General features: G+C 36.5%; 1 protein-coding gene across 1 annotated transcript in view; it reads left to right on the forward strand.

Annotated features, from left to right (window-relative positions):
* CDH8 (cadherin 8) overlaps positions 1-25660 on the forward strand; it is a gene marked incomplete at both ends in the record, with an annotated part of 366073 nt that overhangs the window by 150391 nt on the left and 190022 nt on the right. The window contains one exon of the mRNA XM_080704548.1: positions 14294-14413. Coding sequence (XP_080560674.1) covers positions 14294-14413 — 120 coding nt within the window. The remainder of the gene's footprint in view (positions 1-14293; positions 14414-25660) is intronic.

Here is a 25660-nt window from a genome sequence, read left to right on the forward strand (position 1 = left end):
GTGCGCTGGCTTAGGAGACCCTGTTTCCAAAATAAAAATGTAAAAATAGTTCTGGTAGTGTAGCCTGGAGGTAGAAGGGCTTCCAGGAACCCCAGTACCACAAAAAAATTTTTAAAGAAAATTTGTGAAAAATATTAATATTTCTGATTATGTTGCCCAGATAGACTGAAAAGACCCATATTCATCTTTAATACCAGAAGACCAAGAACAGTTTGCTAGTATAAACAATCAGTCATTATTTATAGAATAAGAAGAAGGAACTAAGGAAGGGAGATTAAAGGGCAAAGATATTAACAATGAGAATTGAAATATTAATTCAATTTCTCTAACATGTCTAACACGTCATTAGATTGCTTAAAGGCATGGTACACTATGTTTTCAAGGCTAAAAGCATAACCACTTGGTCCATTTCTTCTATTTCACCCTCTCTTCCCTTCTCTCCTTTTTTAAGCTTTCTAATTTAAAAATCACCCCAAAGATGTTGGCAGGACCTTAATCAGTTTTTGTAAACCCATTGCTTAGCCTTTCACATATTCTTTTGTTTTTTGCCAAGATTTTAATTAGGACAAATAGAATTTCCAATATATTTTTCCCAAATTTCCCTGGGCATTGTGCATCAAGGTCTCCCTTTTATTTCTCTGATATATTTCTGTTTGATATAACCATATTTAACTTCTTCATTTCTTCATGTAAAAGTCCCATTTCTCACATTATTTTTTTTAATGAACCATCTGTAAGAAAACAAACTTGCTCGACTATTTTTACATCCAGAAATGAGTAGACATTACCAGTAAAACAAAGGATTGGATTAAGAACGCAGGACAGGATTTCATAGGCTTTGTTTCAAATCTTGTGATTAATTTTCTTTGAGGTGAGGTTTCTTTGCCAAGGTAAGCTTTCTCAAAATGACTCTCCATGTTATATGCACATATTACACTTATGTGAAGGTCTTAGTTGTATTATTAGTCTTCAGACATATGGACAACCTTTATTATTTATGAATAAGTTACCAGAAATTTAAAGGTTAAACTTTAAATTTGAACAGAAAAGGAAACAGGGTTACAATAGCATCTATCCTCTTAAATAACTATTATCTTATTACTTTAATAAATTTGTTTAGCTCCTTTGAGATCAATTTCTTACCTACAAATGGAAACACCTGTGTCTATTTAATAGGTATGTTTGGGGTATAAAAATGAGTTAGGGGCACAAAAAGAATCTGTAGAGTTGCAAAGTTTGTATTAGCTTAGCAGTTACTACTGTTTATCTTTTTTAATAAAAATATTGGCTTTGGATTATTGGAACTAGACTACAATGCCAGCTTCTCAGATTATCACCTAAGCCCTTGTAATAAGAAATGTTAATATTCTATGTCTTAATTTGGGCTGCTATAACAAATTACTTATTGTTTAAGTCAGGGTGACTTAAAATATAGGCTTTTTTTTCTCATACTTTCAAAGGGCTGGGAAGTTCAAAATCAAAATATCATCATTTGCATTGTCTTCTTGGCTTCCAGCTCGCCTTCTTGCTGTATTCTCACAGGGCAGAGAGAAAAGAGACTGAGAAAGGAAACTGTCTCTTTTTTCCTCTCTTTTTATAAGGCTCTACCCTAGTAACTTCCCAATGTCTTCACCTCCTAATGCTTTCCACCAGGGATTAGCATATCCACACATGAATTGGGGGGAGGAGAACACATATCTATAGCTCATAGGACAGTTTGTGATTCCTCCCCATAGTGATTAAAGAGCTTCCTTTTATAATGTCAGTAGAGTAACTTAAAAGAACAGATGTAGGCTCATGAAATGTATCTCTCAGTTTATTTTTTCTAATTTAAGTAGATCTTCTTCCACCACATACCAACAAGACCCGCATATAGTCTTCATCCATGTAAATAAAAGAAAACTCTAGAGGAATGTTCAAAAACAAAAAGAAGGCCACCATATTTCCAACTTTCATAACAGAGACAGAGAGCTCCCCTACCTACCTACCTAACTCATCACCACCCATAACTTCACTGGCCATTCCTATCACTCTTGCCTATGATGTGATTTTACTGAGGCATGTTCTAAAGCAGCCTCCTAGTCCAGTTTTCTGCCAAGCCCCTGCTTGCTTTGTATGTAGGTGGCTTTATGACTATTTCTTACACTCTATGGTAATTTGTTCTTGATGCCCAGTTTACAGACCTGGGCTCTTTCTGATTTTTTTTTTTAATATGATTACAACCATGTTAACATGGGCTTTTGAGCCTAGGGCCCATGTTGACACTTGTTCCCACCTTTGCCACTTTTTCTGTCCTTGGAGGGATTTTACCTCTGGTTAAGACACTATTTTCCTCCTCAAATTAAAGTGTTCAGTCCCTCATCTCTGTTATAAGAAGTTTTCATTATCTTGAATAAAAGTTTCATATCATATATAAGTTTGTGTATAAGGTCACAAAAATTACCCCACTTTCTTAGGGTGGAAAATTTTTTTATTGTTATCCTCTAACAAATTTAAAATGAAAATAAGAAAAATTAGTAAAACCAACATGTAATTCATCCTACTTCATTAATTTCTTTTCTTTTCTTTTCTTTTTTTTTTTTTTTTTTTTTTTTTGGTGGTACTAGGGATGGAACCCTTCTCTGAGCTACACTCCCAGACCTATTTTATATTTTTATTTGAAAACAGGGTCTCTTAAGCCAGTGAGGCTGGCTTCGAACCTCCCAAGTGCGGGGATCACAAGCATGCGCCACCACGTCTGGCATCCTACTGCATTAATTTCCAGTGACGTCTTCCGGAACAAAATAACCTGTTCATTTCCTCTTATGAATATATGTGTTTAACTAATATTTCTATGCAAGGCACTTTCTGAGATATGAGAGAAAACTAAAAACATCAGGTCATACTCTTTGCACTTAAAGATGAAAAATTTGCAGACATGATAGTGTTTGTGTGGTGGTTAAGAGGTCAGACTTGGGAACCTCTTTGTCTGGTTTAAATACAGGCACTATGTGAATCAAGATAATCATGCCGGATTCCCACAGGCTTGTTGCAAAGATTAAGTGAATAAATATTTTATACCAGACATTGTCCCAAGCGCTTGTATAACTAGGACAAGACAGAGTCATAATAGTGGTGTGAACAAGACAATGAGGACATGATATATAGGAACAGTTTAATTCTTGAGAGAAGTCAGAGGGGAATATTAAGAGAATAAGAAAGACTATTGTTCCTAAAAAGCCTTTAGTCTAAAAACGGAAAACTTGTATGCACTGAAATTTTTACATAAAAGTAAGGGTACCCCCAGGGACAGTCAAAAAGTATTTTGAGAGTTCAAAAGAGGGAAAGATTTCAGCTTAGGAATGAACTAAATCTTGAATTAGGGTTAGGGAATACGCCAGGGAATCTTAGGACTTGTCTGAGTAAGTGTGTGGGTAAAGAGACTAGTTAGATGACTAGAGTTCAGAGTGATTTTTTGTAAACTCATTGCTTAAAACCCTTTTCTGAGATGGATGTGGCAGCACATGCTTGTAATCCTAGTAGTTGAGAGGTTGAGACAGGAGTCAAACCCCAGCAACTCAACAAGACCCTCAGCAACTTAACAAGACCCTATTTCACAAATAACAATGATAATAACAATAACAACAATAACAAGCAAGGGATATATCTGGAAGGTAGAATGCCTCTGGGTTCAGTCCCCAGTACAAAATATCGAAAAACAAACAACTTTCTCTCTCTCTCTCTTTCTCTCTCTCTCTCTCTCTCTCTCTCTCTCTCTCTCTCTCTCTCTCTCTCTCTCTCTCTCTTTCTCTCTCTTTCTCTCTCTCTCTCTCTCTCACTCTCATTTTTCATTTCTCTCAAATAAGCTCCAAGATGATTAATCTAAAGATTGTGATTTCTTTCTCATTTGCAATCCTACCTGTGAACTTTGACTCGGGATCATTCTTTTCTTTCAACAGAATAATACACTTGCCTAATTTCACTATTCTTCTCTCTCCTCCTGCTTTAAAAAAAAACAAAAAAACAAACAAAACAAAACAAAACAAAAACTTGCCTTCACTGTTTATCTGCCTCTCCTGAGTTCTTCAGCATTTCTATTTCACCTACAGCATTTTATCACCTCATTTGGTAGCTAATTGTTTAATTTTGTGTCTTGCCACTAGTCTCCCTTAGAAGAAAGCAAAAATCTCCTAATTGCAGTTTCTCCTGTGCCAGAAAGAATTCTTGACATGGACCAGGATCTCAATAAAAAAAGACTGACAGTGAAGAGCCCAAGTAGCAGAGAAGCCAAATTTACTTCCACATTAGCTATACCCCAGATGGCAGCTGGTATTGGATAGAATATCCACTGTATGCATTAATAAACATTTATTTTAAAAATCTTTTTGAAATGGTAGTTCTTGGAATGATTGCCAAATCACACCTGTTTCATTTGGGTCTTGTTTCTCTATATCTCCATTGGCTCCAGGCTTTCCACTTTGTTAGGCTTGAGATTTGATAGGATCTTGTCTTTTGCCTCAGAGAAGAGAAACAATCTCAGCATAACAGCATCATTCCTGAAAGCCCTGGCTTTTCACTGAAGCAGTAAAGCACACAGTAGACTGGAGAGAGTATGATTCTCATGTATCTTGGCCTTAAATTCATGGTTTGTCAAATATAAATAAAATATCATGCCCAAAGAACCCAAGAGTGTGTGGCTCCAAGAGTGTTCTCACCCAATAAAGACTGATTGCATGTTAACTTTATAGAGCTGTACAATAAGAACTTTGAGCCTATGGTACTATTCCCATTTTATGGATTAGAAATCATAGCTAGTGATGTAAATTTTCTTTCTCAGTGTCAAGTCATGGGTGTAAAATATAATCTCAGTCGTGTGTGTGTGTGTGTGTGTGTGTGTGTGTGTGTGTGTGTTTTACTGGGGATTAAACCCAGGGGGTTCTACCTCTGAGCTACATTTTCCACCCTATTTTATTTTAATTTTGAAACAGAGTCTCACTAGATTACTGAGAGTCTACTTGCTGAGGCTGTCCTCAAATCTATGATCTGCCTGTCTCAGCCTCCCAAGTACTGAAATTAAGAATGTGTACCGCCATGCCTGGGTTGATCTCAGTCTTCTTACATTATGATTATAGAATTTACTTACATAGGATACATATAGTATAGATGTATTTTACAATATATTGTGCTGCCTTCTTCAAAATAGATGTAATGGAGATTTTCAGATTCCTATAATAAGGAGATACAAGGTGAATACATTGCTAAAATAAATTTCAAACACTATTGGAACAGAAATCTCAACTCTCCTGCATGTTCTTTTGCCGTTCACATACAACTCAATTATGGGCATGTACGCTATACATGCTATGCAAATGGCCTTCTTGGAGAGTGAGTGAACGAATGAGTTCATCTAATCAAATAAAATGAAAGGAATACACATCTACTGCAGTCCTTATGCATTATTACAGAAGGCACGCCACTGGTAGCATAATTTTGCAAGATGAGAATGGATATGCCTGGCAGTCTAAAGCATAGACCATACTACTTTAGTTCTTTAGTAGGTATAGGATTTCATTCCATAGGTAACAGATTAGCAAAGACTCCATTGCTCCATTGCTCCATAGGAAGTCTATGGAAAGAAAATACACTTTTTTTTTTTCTCTTGTAGTGTTAGAAAAAGAGTAATCCTGATTGTGAAAGGGTTTATTTATGCACACAGACCTGTAAAGCAGGAAGCTTATTAGTTTTCACAACCAGGCCTCCAATTGTCCTCATTATCAGCTTGCAAAGGCAGTGGGCAGGCCGCTGTCCTAGTCTTGCTTGTGAGGGACATAGAAGCTACTTTTTTCCTGTGCATAGTAAGCATGGGTGAGATTTTAAAGTTACACATTTTCTTACAATATTTTCCATTCCTCTCACCCAATGCACATTACAGATGTTTCCCGGAATGATACATTAGTGAATGGAAGACATCTGTATGCTCAAACTGCATTTTCTGAAGAATTTTAATTGTTTCTGGAAGTCTTGGGCTCATTTGAAAAACACAATGTTAAGTGTGCATGAGTGTTTCATTAAGTTACACAAATATTATATCTCTAAATGCTCCAGAAAGTAAAAAAAAAAAAAAAAAAAAAGAAGAAAGAAAGAAAACAGAAACAGAAATGGAATCTTATTGTACCAATTTATGCCCCACATCCTGAAGCCAGAAAAATGACAGGATACATTTCGGTGCTGTCCTTTCCTGCGGCTGCAGTTAAGAATCTGTCTCTGTCCCCATAATAAATTCAATTCGAAGCACATGGAGTTTGGCAGCAATGTTTCACTCCTGCCTGAGAGTTAACACAGTAGGAGAACACCCAGTGAGAAATGGTTAAGCATTTGCAAAACAAAACAAAACAAAAAAAAAAAAAAAAAAAAGGAGAAAGGGAACTGATGATTGAGGACTCCATTGTGTGGTATGTGTCTTGAAAGGATTCTGCAATGGAACCTTGAGCTCACACGGTTTCAGCTCCTTATTTCATTGGCTTCTACTAATGGCCAGAAGATCACCAACTAAAGTGAAGGAACTAAGCCTCGGCACAGTGGCACACACCTGTAATCCCAGTACTTGAGAGTCTGGGACAGGAAGATAAGGGGTTGAAGGCCAGCCCTGGCAATTTAGTGAGGCACTCAACAACTTAGAGAAACCCTACTTCAAAATAAAACAGGCAAAGGATGTAGCTTAGTACAATGCCCATGAGTTCAATCCCCAGTACAGAGAAAGAGAGAGAGATAGAGATAGAGATAGATAGAGAGAGAGAGAGAGAGAGAGAGATCTAATCTTCTATTACTTTCTATTACCACCTTGAAAAAACTTTCCTCATGAACCAACAATAATTCAGAGTAAAAAAGTTTCTGGGAGGAAGCAGGGCTACTGTCTTCTAGCTTGCAGGCCAATGGTCAGATGGTATGGTTCACTATTTATTTCCCTGAGAACTTTGCCTGGGGAAGGAAACTCCATATATAGGGTTAAATTTTAAAAAGACTCTAATTTTTACTGATCCATATTTAATTCTCCTCATCCGGCAAAGACCCCCTAAGGCATCCTGTGGAGGTTTGGATATTTGGCATGTGTCTTCTATAATTAAGTAGCAAAAGTGAAAAATGCTGGTAGGATTTAGGCCATGTTTCCCACTGGGAAAATTTGTTTGATGCCCGTCTGGAGAAATGACTGTTGAAGACTATGGTGCCAGTTAGAGAGATGGAAGAAAAAAGCATTGGCTGCCTGAATTTATTTCTCAGCTTATTCTTTTAATCACACAAATATTGTGTACTTTTATAATTTGTGAATAAGAAAGAAAAAACACAAAACCTAAAGAATTACTTGCCAGCTAAGTACAGAAGCACCCAACAACATTGTTCCATAAAACAAACAAACAAACAAACAAACAAAAATTATGGGTTCGGCAGGACACCCTTAAAACTCCAAGGTCCTAATGTTTCAGCTTCAAATACATGTTCATTTAAATGTCAACGAGTGATACAGGTCATATGGAATCATTGTTCTGTCATTCAACAACCACCAAAGAGAGGTTGTCATGGAAACACCTATGCCCCAGTACCTATTGTACAGCATTGGACTTGGAGGAATTAATAAAGGAGGATGAGAGAAGTTGGGTGTAAGGTTTTGTTTTATTCAAATAATGAAAGCAGTCAGTCCCATCATTGCTATGGCCTATCACGCCTATGGTCAACATTTAAGTAAGACATTTTCAGACAACAATGCCAAGCTTTCTACCCATGGGTTGTATGTACTGAACTTGGAACGGGGTAGCTAGACATTCCGGTCAGAAGTCAGAAGGTATAAGTAGGAGGCCAAGAATGCACGCCTTTCTGAATTTCAGCTATTGCAAAGGTTCTGCTTCTTTACTTTTCCACCTGCTATTGCAATGCTTATTCTCTGAAAAACGTATTGCAAATGACTCCTGGTAAATGGGGTTTGTGTTCTTTTCATCATAATAGTTTTAGCTTTTCCAGCGTGCACATTTTCACGCTGCACCAAACCTTTGTTTCCCTGCTCAGGGTGTCAGCACAAGCATTTTTCTTTGTGAATAATGTGCAGAATTGGTGTGCTGACTTGCTCATAAAAAAAGTATAGCCTGGCTAACAGAACTGCACTACCCAGACCTCAACATCTTATTTTCCCGAAGGCCTTTCATCTTAGTTTGTCAGCAGGCTGGAACCTCTAACCTGACAATGTAACATCTTTGATGGTTCATTTTGCTTGTAGTGTTTGCTGTCATGATTGGAGGAAAATATGTGAGTTTCATGGCTAATGGGATGAAAATTTCAGGTGTGGCAAGAGGCGACTGTTATGGCAGGCCCTGTGTTAATTAAAATCCAGAAAGTGTCCTGGCGAATTCCACTTAACCAAGAATCTCAATGCAGAAAAATGGGTTTGTTTAAAAGGAGAATTCACCTTGGGATTGACGTGTTCATACTCGACTTGATACTAGCAGGCTGAATTGTGGTGACAGGGATCATTTTTGTTGACAACAGCTGGAAATACAACAGCTATATTATTATAATTAGGATCAACATCAAGTTGGATTATAATAGGGGCTTTCTTGGAGAAATGGCACAGTGTCAAATTTATAGTCACTAGCTAAATGAGTCTCTTGTATCCTCGACAAAGGGACATAAACAGTTCCAAATGAAAACACAAACAGAGAATCCTGGTTGTTATATTTCCTGGGTATTACTCAGGGTCCCATTTATCACACACCAACACTTGCTGCTTTGAAGAAACGTTATCCTGCAAGGTTCACACTTTTCAATTTACCTCTGTGGTCTGCATTCTGCATGCATTTTCATGGAGAAGCCGATGCTGCAGCTCGACTAGAAATCTTTTCTGCTGCCAGATTAACCTCAAAGCATCCATTTTCCCCCTTATGGGTAATCACTTGACAAATGCATCCACAAAACCTGCACAGACATCCATCCCAGTTTCCCGAAGCATCACCAGTCTTGAATCACTATTTGGAGAAATATCACCATTGATGGAAAGTAGTACTGCCTTTTCATTTCCAGATGTTTAAAGTTGAAGGGTGTGGATTTCTCAGAACCCAGATGTCAGAAAGCATATCCTGGATGTGTAGGTGGGTAAAAACTTCTTAGCGCTGTTGTGGTACCCAGCCCTGTAGTTCATCTTGTGGGATTTAAATTAGCTGGGAGATTCATGTCCTCCTCTTCCAAATAACATCTGGAAACTTACATTGACAATGTACTTGATGCCTAGTCTTGTGCTTACTATATTAAACTTTTTTTTTTTTTTAATTTTTGAGCCTAGAGCAATTTTATCCTAAGGAAGAAACTGATGTGAGATAGTTTGGGTGAAAGAATGTAGGACTGTGTATATGTGTGTGTGTGTGTGTTTGTGTGTGTGTGTGTGCGTGCGCACTTTCTTTTCAGCAATTTTTACTAATGAAATCACTTAATAAGGAAATAGGCATATTATTTTCTTCATTTTATCTTTTTTGATATAAAATATTTGTACATACTTCTGAGATACATTGTCACATTTTGATTCATGGATCTGTTGGGCAATGATGAACTCGGGATAATTAACATATCTATCACCTTAATCTTTATCATTTATTTCTAGTGAGTACATTCAAAAATCCTCTCTTCTCTTTTGAGATACATAATTCATTATTGTTAATTATAAAACTCTGCTGTGCTACAGAACACCAGGACTAATTCCTTCTATCTCACCTTCATATTGTTACATTTGTAATGTTCTTTTTTGGGTGTGTTTTCCCTTAAATTTATGGAAATATACTACTATTAAAGCCATTATGCAAAATGACACTCAATTATAAATTAAAATGTCTGCCACCACCTGAAATTATAAAGGACTAGTTTATTATTCAGTTTCATCTGTATTCACATATACTTAAGACAGGAATGACAGTAACCACTTGGAAACATGATGTCTATGACTCTTCTATATTCTTTGCATGAATAATTATATTTATCTCAAAAAGCCAATGCTGTAACAATAATTATCACCTTTGTTTCTACAGATTCGGAAATCAAAGTGTAGAAAAGTTTTGTTATTTGGCCAAGTACAGAGAATTAGTAAAATTTAGAAACGGAGCATGAAACAAATGTTTTGGTTCAAGACAATTTGACTTTGAATTTATTCTCTCAGCCCTTATTATGTACTTTCTGTAACCACATTTGCTCCCTCCTCACAAAAAAAAAAAAAACAAAAAAAAAAACGCTTAAGGTTTGCAAAATAAAAAATGATTATCTTTGCATATGGAAAAACTTTATCACAGAGGTTGTTTTTCTTTTTTTTTTTTTTTTTTTTTTTTTTGTGTGTGTGTGTGTGTGTGTGTGTTTGGTACTGGGAATGGAACCCTTCTACCTCCAGGCTACACTCCCAGACCTATTTTATATTTTATTTAGAAACAGGGTCTCTTAAGCCAGCGAGGCTGGCTTTGAATCTGTGTGATTCTCCTGTCTCTACCTCCCAAGTGCAGGGATTACAAGCGTGCGCCACCACGCCCAGCAATGATAGAAATCTGGCCTTTTACTCTTGCACCAGTTTTATGGTGGGATGTCTCTCATAATAAGATAAGATCAAGTTTCAATAAGCACAGATATGGAAGTGACTATCATCAGCCCTGTCATAGTAAACTCCCCAGAAAGTAGTTGTTAGGTCCTCGACCCCCATGGGACAGGGGCGGGGCTGACCCGCCTCCTTACCCTGCAAGTTCCCACGGAAAGCCACTCCCCTTTGATAAAAAGGGGAACGCGGCGATCTCGACACACAGAGAAGCCACACACAGAAGAAGCCTGTGGGACGGAGAGATTTTCTACATCCGTGGAAGGCTCTCTTCCACGCCCTCTCCCACCCCCAACCCGCACCCGCGACACGGGGGTGGGGGAGGGAGCTGCCTGGGACTGATGGGCCGGTCTAATAAAGACTTATGCCACCTGCATGGCCGATCTCGCGTGTCCGGTGGATCTCTCTCTCGCCATCAAACAGTAGTCTTATCTTCTATTTAAGGAGAAATGATCACCATGACTCTTGATATACTATGGATGGTTTTAAATGTTTCACTTTACAAACAAATCTGAATAAGAGGCCTTTTTTTTTTCAAAGCAATCATGATAAAATTAATATCTTTAGAAGGAAGGGGTTGAAGTTCAATGTGTAAAATTTTGGTGCCTGCTTAATGTGTTTTGAATGATAGATTTACATCTGATTTGTCTGAAAAGTTGTTTAAAAGTACCCCATCCCTGTCTCAATCTTATCATTCTGGCAGGGACCCCAGGGACCTATTTTTCAAAGCAAGAGTCTAATCCAGAGGCAGAACTGTTATTCTCAGGCTTAGCATAAGATCTTTTTCTTTTATATACTAGACACCTAACTATATTATGTTGTTTACTTCTCACAATAATCCAAATATGTATTATGGATTTCAGTCTGAATCTAAGTCAGGCTAAATAATTTGCCCCAAAAGTAGAGATAGGCATTTCCGAACGAGCTAAAAGTACCCTGTATGCAAAACTATTAACTCCCAACTGTTCTGCCGGGATACAGCTATACCAAAGATTTATACCATGATGCTATCCTTCAGAAAGTAGTTAGACTTATTTTTTCCTTTACGAAGATAATACCTTCACATAAGAATCACCCACCAGAAGGTAATCTGAGTAATGACAGAAAGTTTTGATTGCTCACTTTTCTTTCCAGTGCCTAGGCAGTGATTAGATCTGAATGACTAATGATTAGGCTCATTACTTCAACTCATATTGAACAATAATAACTTTTTCCCCCTAATAATGTATCAATTCCTAATGCAAGAACAGAATATTTTCTTAAAATTACAAAAAAAAAAGCACTCTAATTCCAGCTACATTGGAGGCTGAAGCACAAGGGTCTTAAGTTTGAGACCAGCCTGTACAATTTAGCAAGATGCTGTCTCATCAATATAAACAAAAAAGGGCTGTAGATTATTATCTAATTTTAGACTTACAGAAAAGTTGCAAAAATAATGACTATATACTCCTGTCGTTTTTTGGATTTTGGGGGGTGTGCTATAACAGAATACCTAAAACTGGGTTATTTGCAAAGAACTGAAATTTATTTTTTCTTAGTTGGAGAGACTGGAAAGCCCAAGATCAAGAGGCTGGGGTCTGGTCAGAGCCTTCTTGCTGTATCTTGTAGAGGGAAGGAATTGTATGTCCTTACATGGCCAAAGGTGGAAGGGGAAGAGATGAGCTCCCTCCTCCCAGCCCTTGTTTAAAGGAACCTTACCCCATTCCTAAGGGAAGGGCCCTTATGGCCTTTTCACTTGCTAATGCGTTATGCCTTTGCCTCTAGAATACTCCCAGGTGGCCTTTGTGGCTGCAGCATTTACCCCCAAGATACTCATGAATTATAGTCCTAAAGTGTTTTCAGGAATAAATAAATGGAAAGTCATTGAGAGCAAGGAACTTAAAGTTCTGTTTGCAGTACAGCTGCTGTATGATACTGCACAGAAGCCTGAGCTGGATGGAGAGGTGTTTTGGTAGACAAACTCTCTTTTGGATCCACTTTGTCTCAGGAAAATTATGACTGGTGACAGATTCTTACTTTTGCTTTGGTGTCTGCATTTTGTCAACCGTTCTTCATAATCCCTGGTCAAGCAAAGGCCCAGATTTTTTTGGAGAAGATCAAACCTGTGTTTGACTTTTTTTGTAAAAATTTTTCAACTGTATGTGTTCCAAACAGAAACATTGCAGTCAATGAATCACAGTCAAATTTACTTTAGCTTCAAAGAGCTCGTTTATGTAAAATTAAAGGAACACAGGAGAGAGCTGATTTCTTTTACCCCTCCTAAAAGGGAAATGGTTTTAAATTCCCCCTCTTAATACCATTATGTGGACCTTGCCTAAAATTTGAAAGGGACACATTCAAACCATGGAAACCCATTACAGTTTACCTTCAGGTTAACATCTTAGCCCAAGGATCAAAACGAGAAAATGAACATGGATATTCATTTCATCATGATTTTCCAGGATTAATGATGTATCATCACTTAATTGTACTGCTATAATCTTCCAACTATTCTTCTATATCTTGGCCTCTTAGATCTAGGAACACTAACAGTTGGAGTGGCCACAACAAGGGACTGATTGTTACCTGAAATGTCTTCTCTGTTTTATTTAGGGTAAAAGTAACACGTTCTACTCTGGCATTCGAATACTCCTGATGCTCTGTTCTTAGGTTGAATTTCTAGCCTTAGTTTTGATGAATGGCTGTCCCTGTCATCTTTCTTCCAATTGTGTTAACACTTTGATATAACTATCTTTTTCTGACCTGAGAAGTTTTGTCTCCAACTCTTCATCCCCCATCTAATAAATATATATGTGTATGTGTGTGTGTGTGTGTGTGTATGTATGTATATATGTATGTATGTATGTATATATATATATATATATATATGTATATATATATATATATATATATATGCAGTACTGGAGGTGAACCCAGGGGCATTCTAACTCCGAGCTACACCCCCCAGCCCTAGTTTTTATTCTTTATTCAGCTGAGTTTCTATGAAAATTTGTCCTTTTCTTTCTCTTCCTTCCCACCACCAAACTCTAAGGGTCTTGAATGTAGAGTTTGTCTTAAAATATGTACTTTAGTTGAGGCAAGTCATATGTGTTGAAACGTTGAATGAATAAGTGAATAAAAAAGAAGACCAATCTAAAAAAAATAAGGTTTTGATTCTATTATCCATAGGTCTAATTATATAAGCATGCTGATTAATTGGTAGCTCTGATCTAATTTTATAGTCTGAGGAATTAAATACGATGGGATAAAATATTCCTTTGATATGTCTGTGCAGCTTTTTCAGCAAGCCAATTTCTCCCGGTACCTTCAGGTGTGCTTTTGCAAAACTTAAATGCTACATGCTATGTTATATTATTAACCTTATGTTTCACATTCCTTTGATATGATTCCATTGCATATGCTCCAAGCCCAAGTGAATCTAATAGATATCTTTAAAATGAAAACTACAAAGGAATGTTAAATAACACAGGTACTTAAAGGGCCATCTTTATATAGTACTCCAGCCTAGCAGTACCATTTTTTGGAAAGACTTGGGTATTGTTGATGATAGGATAGAGAAGTTTATCTCCACTTTTTTTTTTTTTTTAAGAGATTTCTTTCCCTGTGTACTCCCACACATAGATATCTGTATGATATGCGTGGCAGAATTTAGCTCTTGGCAGGATGATGTGTTAATTATTACTCTTTTCCTCTCTTTTTTATTAGGTACGTCTGTCACTAATGTAACGGCAACTGATGCTGATGACCCAGTTTATGGAAACAGTGCAAAGCTGGTTTATAGTATCTTGGAAGGGCAGCCTTATTTTTCCATTGAGCCTGAAACAGGTTTGTGGCCTAAATTTTGAATTCTATTTACCATGTTTTTGCTTCAGGGAAACACTTTTCTGGAGATTTGGATTATGGAAAGTTATGGATAAGTATTTGGCTGCCTGTACCAATAACATTTAAATTTGTACTGCGAGGTATACTGTAAACTTACAATCATTTTGATACCGATTAAGACAAATTGCAGAGCCTGTGTGGAATACCATCTACTTAACAGATGGTCTGACACCATCTTTTGTCCTGTCATAAGACGAGCAAAGGTACTTATACATCAGACAGACATAAATATCATGTGCAAATCTATATTCAGTTACTAGTTGGCTGTGTGATATTAGCTTAACAAGGAACTGCTTCAGTTTCAATTAGCTCATCTTTAAATAAGTATGAGCTGGGCAGAGTGGCACGCCCTTGTAACTCCAGTACTCAGAAAAAAAGAGGATCACGGATTACCAGCCAGCCTAAGCAATTTATGCAGGCTCTCCACAACTTAATGAGACTGTTTCAAAATAAAAACATAAAATAGGGCTGGAGGTGTAGCTCAGAGGTGGAATGCCTGGAATCCATCTCCACTATCGCAAAAAAGAAAAGAAAAAGAAAAGAAAAGAAAAAGAAAAGAAAGAAAAAGATGAAGAAGAAAAAGAAAGAACAAAAGAAGGAAAGAAAGAAAGATCCAGCCTTGTGCTAAGATGGAAATCAGATGAATCAATAAATATTAACATTCAATGGTACAAGGTAATCATTCAATACATATTAGGTATTATTCATATTTGCCATTAGAGTCCCTTTTTTTTTTTTTTTTTTTTTTTGCAGGTCTGGGGATGGAACCCAGGGTCATTCGACCTCCAAGCTACACCTCCTGCTCTATTTTTTATTCTTTATTTAGAAACCAGGTCTCACTGAGTTGCAGAGGGTTGCACTAAGTAGCCGAGGCTATCTGCAAACCGTGATCCTCCAGTCTCAGCCTCCCACATGTTGGGATTACCAGTGTGCAGCACCACACCCAGTTTAGAGTCCCTTTTGTAAAACAAAAGAACTGATGTGTACACTTCAGGAATTTTTTTTTTTTTTTTTTTTGGTGGTACTGGGGTTCCTTGAAACACTTCTATCTCCAGGCTACTTTTTTTTAAATTTAGAAACAGGGTCTCTTAAGCCAGCAAGCCTGGCTTCGAACCTGCGAGATCCTCCTGTCTCCACCTCCCAAGCGCGAGGATTATAAGTGTGCACTTCCAAGCCCAGCTACTTCAGGGATTTTAAGATCTTATTATGGTTAATATTAAACTTACTGAATATTCTAAGGCCTGGTAGCATAGATTTTATAGGCCGTAGAGTAAGTTATTTAAAAAACAGCAGCAACAACAACAAAAAGTACAAAAAATATTTTTGTAAATATGTTTTGGTGAATAACTCATGAAAATAACAAATTTTGTATGATTGTAATCCCCACACTTGGGAGGCAGAGACAGGAGGATCACGCAGGTTTGAAGCCAGCCATGCTGGCTTAAAAGACCCTGTTTCCAAATAAAAATATAAAAAATAGATGTCTGGGAGTGTAGCCCAGAGGTAGAAGGGTTTCCAGGAACCCCAGTGCCATATATATATTTTAAAACACTATATTTTATGTTTATTTTTCTTCTGTATCTGGTGGTTTCATCTGCAAATTTCAAGTAGAAATTTTTAATATACATTGTATACACATATATTATATTTTTTATTTTTTGCAGTAATGGGAATGAAACCCAGGGCATTCTACCTGAGTGATACCCCCAGCCTTATTTTTTATTCTTTATTTTTCAAACAGGGTCTCACTGAGTTGCAAAGGGCCTCACTAAGTACTAGCTGGAGCTGTCTAGGGACTGTTTACCTCCTCTCTCAGACTCCTGAATATTGGGATTACAAGTGTGCACCACCATTCCCGGCTTAGATTTTTTTGATTGATGACTTTTAAAAAAAGTTGAGATAAATTTCAATGACTTGACAGTAAGTAAATTATTAATTAAATTAAAATTTTAAAGCCTTAGTATGTACTTTTTAAAAATTAAGAGAGTAAAATCTTGATTCATTTTAAAAATAAAATTACATTTTTACATAAATAGGTCATGGCTAAAAAATTAAACATAGGTTTGAAAACAGGAAGTCAGTTTTGTAAAGTATTGCTTATTTAGACACTGGGATGACCCAAGAGAAGGGACAGAGCAGGTAACCAGGTTTACAGGTAAAAGGAAGTCTGGCAATGTTCTATTACTTGGCCCAAGCGCTCATTTCCTAAGTGGAGTTGGATAGTGTTCTTCTTTGCTTCTTAGACATTCATCAGTTTGGACCATTTGTTTCACCATTCCTAGTACAACAGACATCTTATTCTAGAAAATATCCACTGAGCATTTACTATGTACCAGGCACTAAAATAGACATAGGGAGATAAAAATAGAAAAGGTTAGTCTCAGCTTGCAAGCATCTCATGATCCATTTTGGAAGACAGACTTTTTTTTTTTCCAATCTAAGTTAAAGAAGCATTATGATGCTCTTTATTTATTTTTTATTTTATTTTATTTTTTGGTGGTACTGGGGTTCCTGGAAGCCCTTGTATCTCCGGGCTACACTCCCAGACCTATTTTTACATTTTTATTTGGAAACAGGGTCTCCTAAGCCTAATTAATTTTATGAATATATAAAAATGTAATACCTTTTTTTGGTGAGCAAAAGATGTGCGTTGCTTAAGTACTCTGGGAATAGATGCTAAGACAGAGTTAGGAGTACATGTGGTTTATCAGGAGGGTTATACTGTGGAAAATAAAGAAGACCAGAAAGCAAAGTCCTGCAGAGAAGTCCTTGATATTAGACGCAGATTTGCAACCCAAGCAAGAAAAGAAGAAAAGAGGGAGGATAAGGTCATGCAGATCCAAGCCCTAGCCAAGGCTATGGGATCCCTGGAACAATGGTGACCATTAGCAGGAGTTCCGTGTTGCACAAAATTGAGGTTTAAACACACACATGCTCAATTATTGGCTGGGATGTCCCTGTCAAGAGTGGGTCCTTGAATTAAACCCAGAGGCCAAAACTGAAATACAGGAGCTGAAGGACCTCAGCAAATTGCACTCCTTGGCAAGTTATTTATTGAAGGGAAAGCCAAGCATTGGGCTTTTGTGGGTGTCGCAACATGCATATTGAAACAAAAGAGAAAATAATTTTTATTCTGTAAAATGAGTGACATGATGCTAAAAACAATAATATGTTGGGTTATCAAGTGATTAGTGAATAAACTGATAGTAGAAGCATTAGTGAATACCCTGACTTTGAAAAATAAAAGCATTTTATGTACCCAAAGCACTAAACTTTCTAAACTTTTTCATTAATATAGACCCAGAATTTAGAATTCTAACAACATAAAGAAAATTTTAGGGATGAGCAGAGACTCATTATATAAGATCAGGATGCTCTGAAAGAGTGCTTACTATGAAGAATTCCTACATAATTGGTCTGCCCATTATTTCAGAAAGTGACCCAGCATAACTGGGTCAGATGTTGGCTGAATACCAGTGGAACGTTATCATTCATGTGGGATCCTCCTTTAGTTCCATTTACTCCAGAATTAGGGCCATTCCTTCCAAGAAGGTCAGACTTGCAGCTAAAGTGGCCAGTACCATGACAGTGCCTGCGTGCTCCACAAGCTTCACACCGCAGCCACATTGATGATTTTCTAAGAGAAGAATAGTGTCTATTACCCATCATCAACAAATCTTGCTAGAATATGTCCCATGAGAAAACAAAGAAACCAGAGAATAAGAGATAACAAATCCATTCTGTATCCTGTTTTTCATGCACTAGGATGCTAAGAGCCGGACTTTCCATTTTGGGACAGGTTATATCGTCTTTCTTATTGCAGTCACCCTTTATAGAATTGGATTCTCTTGTCATACAGTCCCTCTGCCTTAGGAAGAGCTCCTTTGCTTACCTCAGGCTTCAGGTTGAAACCACAGAGAAGCATGCCTGTGGTTCTGTTTCTTTTCTTATTAGAGTTTACTCTCATCAGTCACTGTCTTGTCTCTTGACTTTTTAAGTCAGTTCCCATTCCAGGACTTATAATCCAGGAAAGAGTGGGTCTTTTTTGCATTCCTTTGTATGATAGATTGTCTGGCACCTAAAAATACTTGAATAAATAATTGAAAAGAAAGAAAGAATGAATGAAAGAAAAAAAGGAGGGCAGAAGAAAGGGAGGGAATTGAATCAATGGAAGGATCAATGGAGGGATGAAGAAAGAACGAATTAATTAAAAAGGAAAGTTTGCTCACAATTCACAGAAAAATAAGGAAGTGATAGGGGATCCTTCTGGGGACTGCAGTTAGCATGGTAGCCTTTACCTTCAAGTTGTCTTGTGGAAAGAATATATTTTAATTTCAAACATAACAACCTTTTGGTTTAAAATTTATTTGGAACTGATATTCATGTTATTTTCAAGTCTAATACTAACTTTTAAGTGTCTAGACTGTACAATGCTATTTTGTATTTGCTTTTAAAATTGACCCTGGGAGAATTCTACCTCTGAGCTACACTCCCAGTCCTATGATGGTGATGTTGTTGTTGTTGTTACTTTTATTATTATTGACACAGGGCTTTGATTGCTTAAGGTCTTGTTAAGTTGCTGAGGCTGGCCACAAACTTGTGATCCTTCTATCTCAGCTTCCCAAGTCCCCTGATTACAGGTGTATGCCTCCAAGTCTGGCTCACAACAGTCTTCTTGTGTTTTAAAAATGAGACACAAGATCACACTAAACTCTTAGTCAGGTTGACATCTAGATCATAAGGAGAGAAACTTTCAGGGTTCACAAAAGAAGAAAAGAATAGCTATTAATGTCACTTTCCATTCCAGAGGTCACTGTGATAGTACTACTACTAACAATAACAACAACAAAAATGAAAAATAGTTGTGCCTGTACAGTCCTTTGGCTTGACAGAGCACTAAACCAAATTGCAGAGGGAAGAATTTCTGTCTCCATATTGCAAATGCCAGCAGTGTGTTTCAGAAAGTAAAATGCAAAATGTCTTCCACATCTTTAGGTAACATTATCTGTCAAATTGTAATAACAGAAGAATAAAAACAAGGAGTACATAAACAACCACCTCATTCACTGAACTCCTATTATGTGCAAGGCCCTATGCTAACTGAGTTTGCACATGTCATCAAATTTGCATTAATTAATTCCACACTGCATTTTGAGGTAGGTAGTAATGGCATCTCAGTTGTATTGATCAGAGAGCTGAGCCTGTCTTGATCCATTTCTTGCCCACTGTTGTCAAAACAGGATTCAAAGTGAAACTGATTCCACATCCTAAATTTTGACGTTCTCTTGTACTCCTGCTTGACTTCCAGGCAATGTAGTTCACACCGGGGGATGTCACTGGTTGAGAAAGTTACCTATAGGACTTGGAACCAGGCCCGGGCCTCTTTTATACATAAGCCTAAGAGGCAGTGTAGTGGTGGATGAGATGCGAGGCAGTAGTAATTGTAAAATGAATCGTCATTTTTGTGAATAGCTTTTATTATGGTACTTCAAAAGGCTGGAAATAGCTTATTTGTATTCTAAAAATGCTTTCCTTTTTTTTCTCTTTTTCCTCTCTGCCACCCCCAATCCATATGTTTGCTTGTAACATTTTGGGCGCAGGCAAGGAGAAATATGGCATTTATTTAAAAAGCTCTAATTTGGGGACAGTAGTGAGAAAACACTTGCAGTCGACCCTAAATGATTGAAGATGGAAAGTCTAAATGAAATGCAAGACAAGTGAATAATAAATGCTTAATTATCTAGGAAAATCAGGGTGAAGTTTCAGGACAGTAAAAACTTTGCTTGAGGCGAACTAAAGTATGAAAAATGACCTGCTTAAAAATAAACTAACTTAATTCATTGACCTTTTTTTCTGAAACACAGACTATCTTTCTTCATTGGATACAAATAACATTTGTCTCAGTGGAACCTGTAAAAAAGAAGCTAAGAGAAAAGTACTATTTGTGAAAAAAAAAATCCACGTAATGAGTGGTTCTCTTTTAGAAAAAATATCAAGATAATATGTGGAGTCTTCATGGAATTCCTTCATGGAACTGAGTCATTTTTATGTCTTTTTGAGTCAGAGTGATGGATTGCAAACACACTGGGTCTCTTTTTAATCAGAATTGCATAGATTATCATTTCTACTGCCAAGAGGGCTGGCTGAAGAATTTGCTTAGTGCAGACTTTTGAGAAGAACTATTCAGACAAATGCAGGCAGGCCAAGGATGCTGGGATATACATCGATAGTTGGAAATGTCTTCATTGTTCACATTAATTGGTATTTAATCACCATCTATATGCTAAGTCATGTTCCAGGCACTGAGGGTGAAGTGTTGCAGATGATAAATACTGAAAATATATTAAATTGTATTAGCTGTAGTTAGATAGCCTAAATTATGATGATATTGACTAATATACAACACACATACATTGTATATAATCAATACCAATATACATATATATGGATGGTATTGAACACAACGTATATATGGATGGTAATGTTGAATGAAACAGACCTGTGACACCCACTTATTTTAAATCTCTGAGTTTTACAACATATATATGTTGTATATATGTGGGTGAAGAGAGTTTTCAGTTAAGCAAATTTTAATGAAAAAAAATCAAGAAAGTATCATTGAAGTTAGTGATACTAAAAATGATTCCTGAAAAACTTATGAAAATTTAACAAATGAAGGCTGTAGGGGAAGAGGAATTATTAAATGAGTTTTTACAGCAAAAAAGAAATCAGAGTCATGTGATTAGGAGAAAAATAAATTGATGATCAGTGTGATATTGAAAAATTAGATTAGGATCAGCATATTTTCACTTGAAGAAATTTTTTCTGTGTACAATAAACATTGCCTAGAATTTTTAAATTTCAGTATTTCTATCAATTTGTCTGTTTCTTTGGACAAGTTCCTTCACTTCTTGCAACCAAAATATCCAACTTTTATCCATTTTTATTAATTTTACATATTAGTGAGTCATAGTATAAACTATACATTTTGCACATGTATGATACATTATATTCTATTTTCAAAACACTGATAAATGAAACTTTTCTTCTAATCATTCATGATCTCTATATGTACGTGTGCGTGTGTGTGTGTGTGTGTGTGTGCAAACTATCCTTTGCATTTTATCTTCACAAGTAAGAATATTCTAAGTTTGGTTAATTTTATTTTTATTTATATTGAATGAGAAAAAAATTGATATTTTTGTTCTATTTTGTGATAGGGCATTTCCACTTCAAACTATCAATGTCCTTGCATCAGTGGTATGTAGAAAAGGACTTCAGCAATGTTGAACGCAACAGACCTGTGACACCCATTTATTTTAATCCTCTGAGTTTTACAAAGTATGGTTGATTAAAAAAAATAAAACATCTAGATAAGTGGTCAAACGTTTGTAAGGCAGGAATGACACGGAGAACAGAGGGACATTGGCTTGACCATTGCTGGGATAGTTACATCATAGAGGATCTCAAACTCTAAGTCAGGTGCTAGTTAAATGATCATCTTTCTCCCTCCCACAAATAAATCATGTATAAAAATCACAGAACATCTAGAAGCCATGCCTTCTTGTAAAGTAGGTGGCCAGAAGTAGAGAAGGGGTAGAGATTTGGGCTTTTGAAACATCTGGAGTCTCCTCTAGAGGATATGGGATGATATTTAAGAGTGGTTTTATCACTGTGAGGATATTCACCTAATTATATAATGTACTCCTTTTCAGTTACTATTTCAACACAATAAAGGATGTATTTGTTTGTTTGTTTGTTTGTTTGTTTATTGGTAATGGGGATCTAACTCAGGGTCATTCTAACTTTGAGCTGCATGACCGGCCTTTTAAATTTTTAAACAGTGTTTTACCAAATTCATGAAGCTGTCATTGAACCTTCAATCTTGCTGTCTCAACCTCCTAAGTACTGGGATTGTAGATACGTGCCATAACAACCAATATATTTATATTCTTTGAAGATAGAAAACAGGCATCGGTGTCCCTTTCAAGCATTTTTTTCATCTGCCTATCTTTCTGTATCTCTTTTTTACACATATGTGCAGAGGAGTAATAAATTATTATTGTATGACTTTAAGCTCATTTTAGAAGAGAGTATAGAGAAAGATAGTTGTCTTTCTCATATCTTTATATCTCCAGCATAAAAATCACTAGTGGGCACTGAAAACAATTGTAGAAAGCAACAGATATGTTCATAATTTATAGCATTAAACTTTTCTTTAATCCTTATACAAGATACAATAGCTATTTAAAAAATATCTGCTTAAAGATAAAGATTACGAGGATTCTTGTGGTTAAATAATATTACTGTGGCCGGACAATTGAAAATTCTCTATATATACAAATATATTAACACACACACACACACACACACACACACACACACACACATATATATATATATGCACACATAAACACACACATATGTATGTGTATATATATATATATATATATATATATATATATATATATGGTTTACAATAAACATATATGGGGTAAATTGCTGAACAAATAAGTTGTTGAGTGAGTCATGAGATTTTGAAGTGACAACTTTTACTTGTACCTAAATGTACACCTCACTGCATTGCTTGAATGTTCAAACTTAATGACACAGATGAGGAGGAGGACGGAATTTAATTTTAAAATTCCAACAGGTCTTCTTTGCTCAATATGTACAGATGTGTATCTCCCAAAATGTCATCTTCCTCCAGTTTGGCTGATGATTAAATCTTCATGTCAGTAAATGTGACAGCTGGCTGCATGCACGCATTGACTTTAACAATCAATGATCTTCCTGTTTCAGATTTCCTGTGGAAGGAAAAATGGGTTGAGCAAATCCTGTGGTCAGACTGTCTTATGATGTGTAAAAATGACCCCAAATATAGACAAGAGTTAAATATATATGGATGAGCTGTGTGACTTTCGTGTTACCCACAGCATCGGATGCACTGGTTTTTTTGTTGCTGTTGTTTTTTGTTTGTTTGTTTTGTGGTACTGGAGTTCCTGGAAGCCCTTCTACCTCCAGGCTACAATCCCAGACCCATTTTTTATATTTTTATTTGGAAACAGGGTCTCTTAAGCCAGCGCGGCTGGCTTCGAACCTGCGTGATCCTCCTCTCTCTGCCTCCCAAGCGTGGGGATTACAAGCATGAGCCACCACGCTGGGCAGGATGCACTGTTTTTACTCTATATGGAACTGTCCAGTGCTGACCAAATCTAGAGTAAAAGGAAGGTATAGCCGGGTGTGGTGGCGCACGCTTGTAGTCCTGGAGCTTGGGAGGCAGAGACAGGAGGATCGTGCATGTTCCTTCAAAACCTTGTGAGATTTTTTCTGCTTGCAGCAGAATCCTGATTTAAAAAATAATTCTAAGTATAATTACTAAAATTATAGAGGAAATATTTCTCCTTATTGATAGGAAATTATATGATTATACTATGAAAGTAAAGGAATATTTCTACTTATACATTTTGAATAAATAATTGTAAATTAAACATATTTATGAGACAAACTGTGCCTGCTATTGTAATTCAAACAAATGAAAAAGACAGAATTTGTGAGTTTTCATCATAAGCAACTAGGAAGCATGTGGCTATATAATTAAAACAAAGAAAAATCTAAGACATGTGACTTAAGGATTATACCAGAATCATTTTACAATTTGTGATCATGTGTAATCTACCATTCAGAATATTAAGCACAATTGTTTTATTAAAAATTGGTCATTTTATATGATAATGAGAACCAGAAATTTGTAATTAAGTATATTTATGATTTCAATATTCACAAGCTTAACAGAGTTGAAAAGGTTGGTAAATATAAGTGTAGACATACTTTTACACACATATAATAAGTATGCAATATACATAATATGTATGTATATGTATAATATATATTATATATTCGCACATATAAAATGTATTTGGAGAAACTGAGTTTGGTAACGCATGCCTGTAATCCCAGTATTTGGAAAGCTGAGACAGGAGGAGTGCAGGTTTGAGGTCAATCCCAGGACTTAGTGAGACCCCCAGTGTCTTAGCAAAACCCTATTTAAACATTTGAATTTGTTTTAAAAGGCTGGGAGTGTAGCTCAGTGATAGAATGTCCCTGGGTTCAAATATATATCTATTTCGGGACTTTCTTTAAAGGTAGTTTGCATGTGTGGTAAAGTTTTATTGTGTGTGACAGAACACTGTTGGAACTTTCCTTTCCATTCCATTAACTTTAATACTGTCTCTGCAGTGTTATCTGTCTTATAAGCCACCTTTGCACTCTGACACCTGTGGATCTCTTAAAAACAAGAATTGAGATTGCCTGATTTTAATGAAAATAATTTTAAACAGCTCTATATTTGCACGATTGAGCAACCTTGCAAATTTCATTTCCTCGATATCACTCTTAGAAGAGTATAAACTAGCCAACTCAGGCGCAAATAGGAAGATCGAAAAACACTACGTGCCAAACTATGGACTAGAAAGCTCTAAAATATTTAGTAATTGAAATGAGCCCGGGATGGATCTCCCTGCCTCTCTGTTCATCCACTGCAAATGAGGTCAAGGGAAGAAGCAGCCCCACAAAGTTCTTGCAGAATTCACCTTGCTCTCTATGACTTCAGTTAAAACATTAACATTTATACCTGTCTTGATATGAAAGTAGTATTTTTAGCAATCATATTTTACTAACTTTACAAAGCCATACACTTAAAATTTTTCCTGTTTAACCCGGCATGGTGGTGCAGATTTGTAATACCAGCATTTGGGAGGCTGAGACTGGAGGATCACAGTTCATGGACAGCCTCAGTTACTTAGTGAGGCCGTCTACAACTCAGTGAGACCTTGTTTCAAAATAAATAACAAAAAATAGGGCAGGGAGTGTAGCTTGGAGGTCGAATGCCCCTGTGTTCCATCCCCAGATGGGAAAAACAAAAACAAAAACAAAAAAAACCTTCCCCTTGGGAAGTAACTTCACAGACTGTTCATAATCAGGCATTGAGAAAGTGTTCATAAATGTAGTTCTGGTTATCTGCTTTTTCTCACTATATATTTTTAGAGTTAGTCCTCAATAGTTAGAAGAAAATGAGCCCACATCCTACCATGTTCTATTTTCTATACAACAATTATATAAAATTGCAATAATTAAATATTAGAATCATTATAATAAAATCTATTCTGAGATGTTATCACTTTCCTGAAC

The sequence above is a fragment of the Muscardinus avellanarius genome (assembly GCF_963383645.1).
Source record: "Muscardinus avellanarius genome assembly, chromosome: 10".
NCBI lineage: Eukaryota > Metazoa > Chordata > Mammalia > Rodentia > Gliridae > Muscardinus > Muscardinus avellanarius.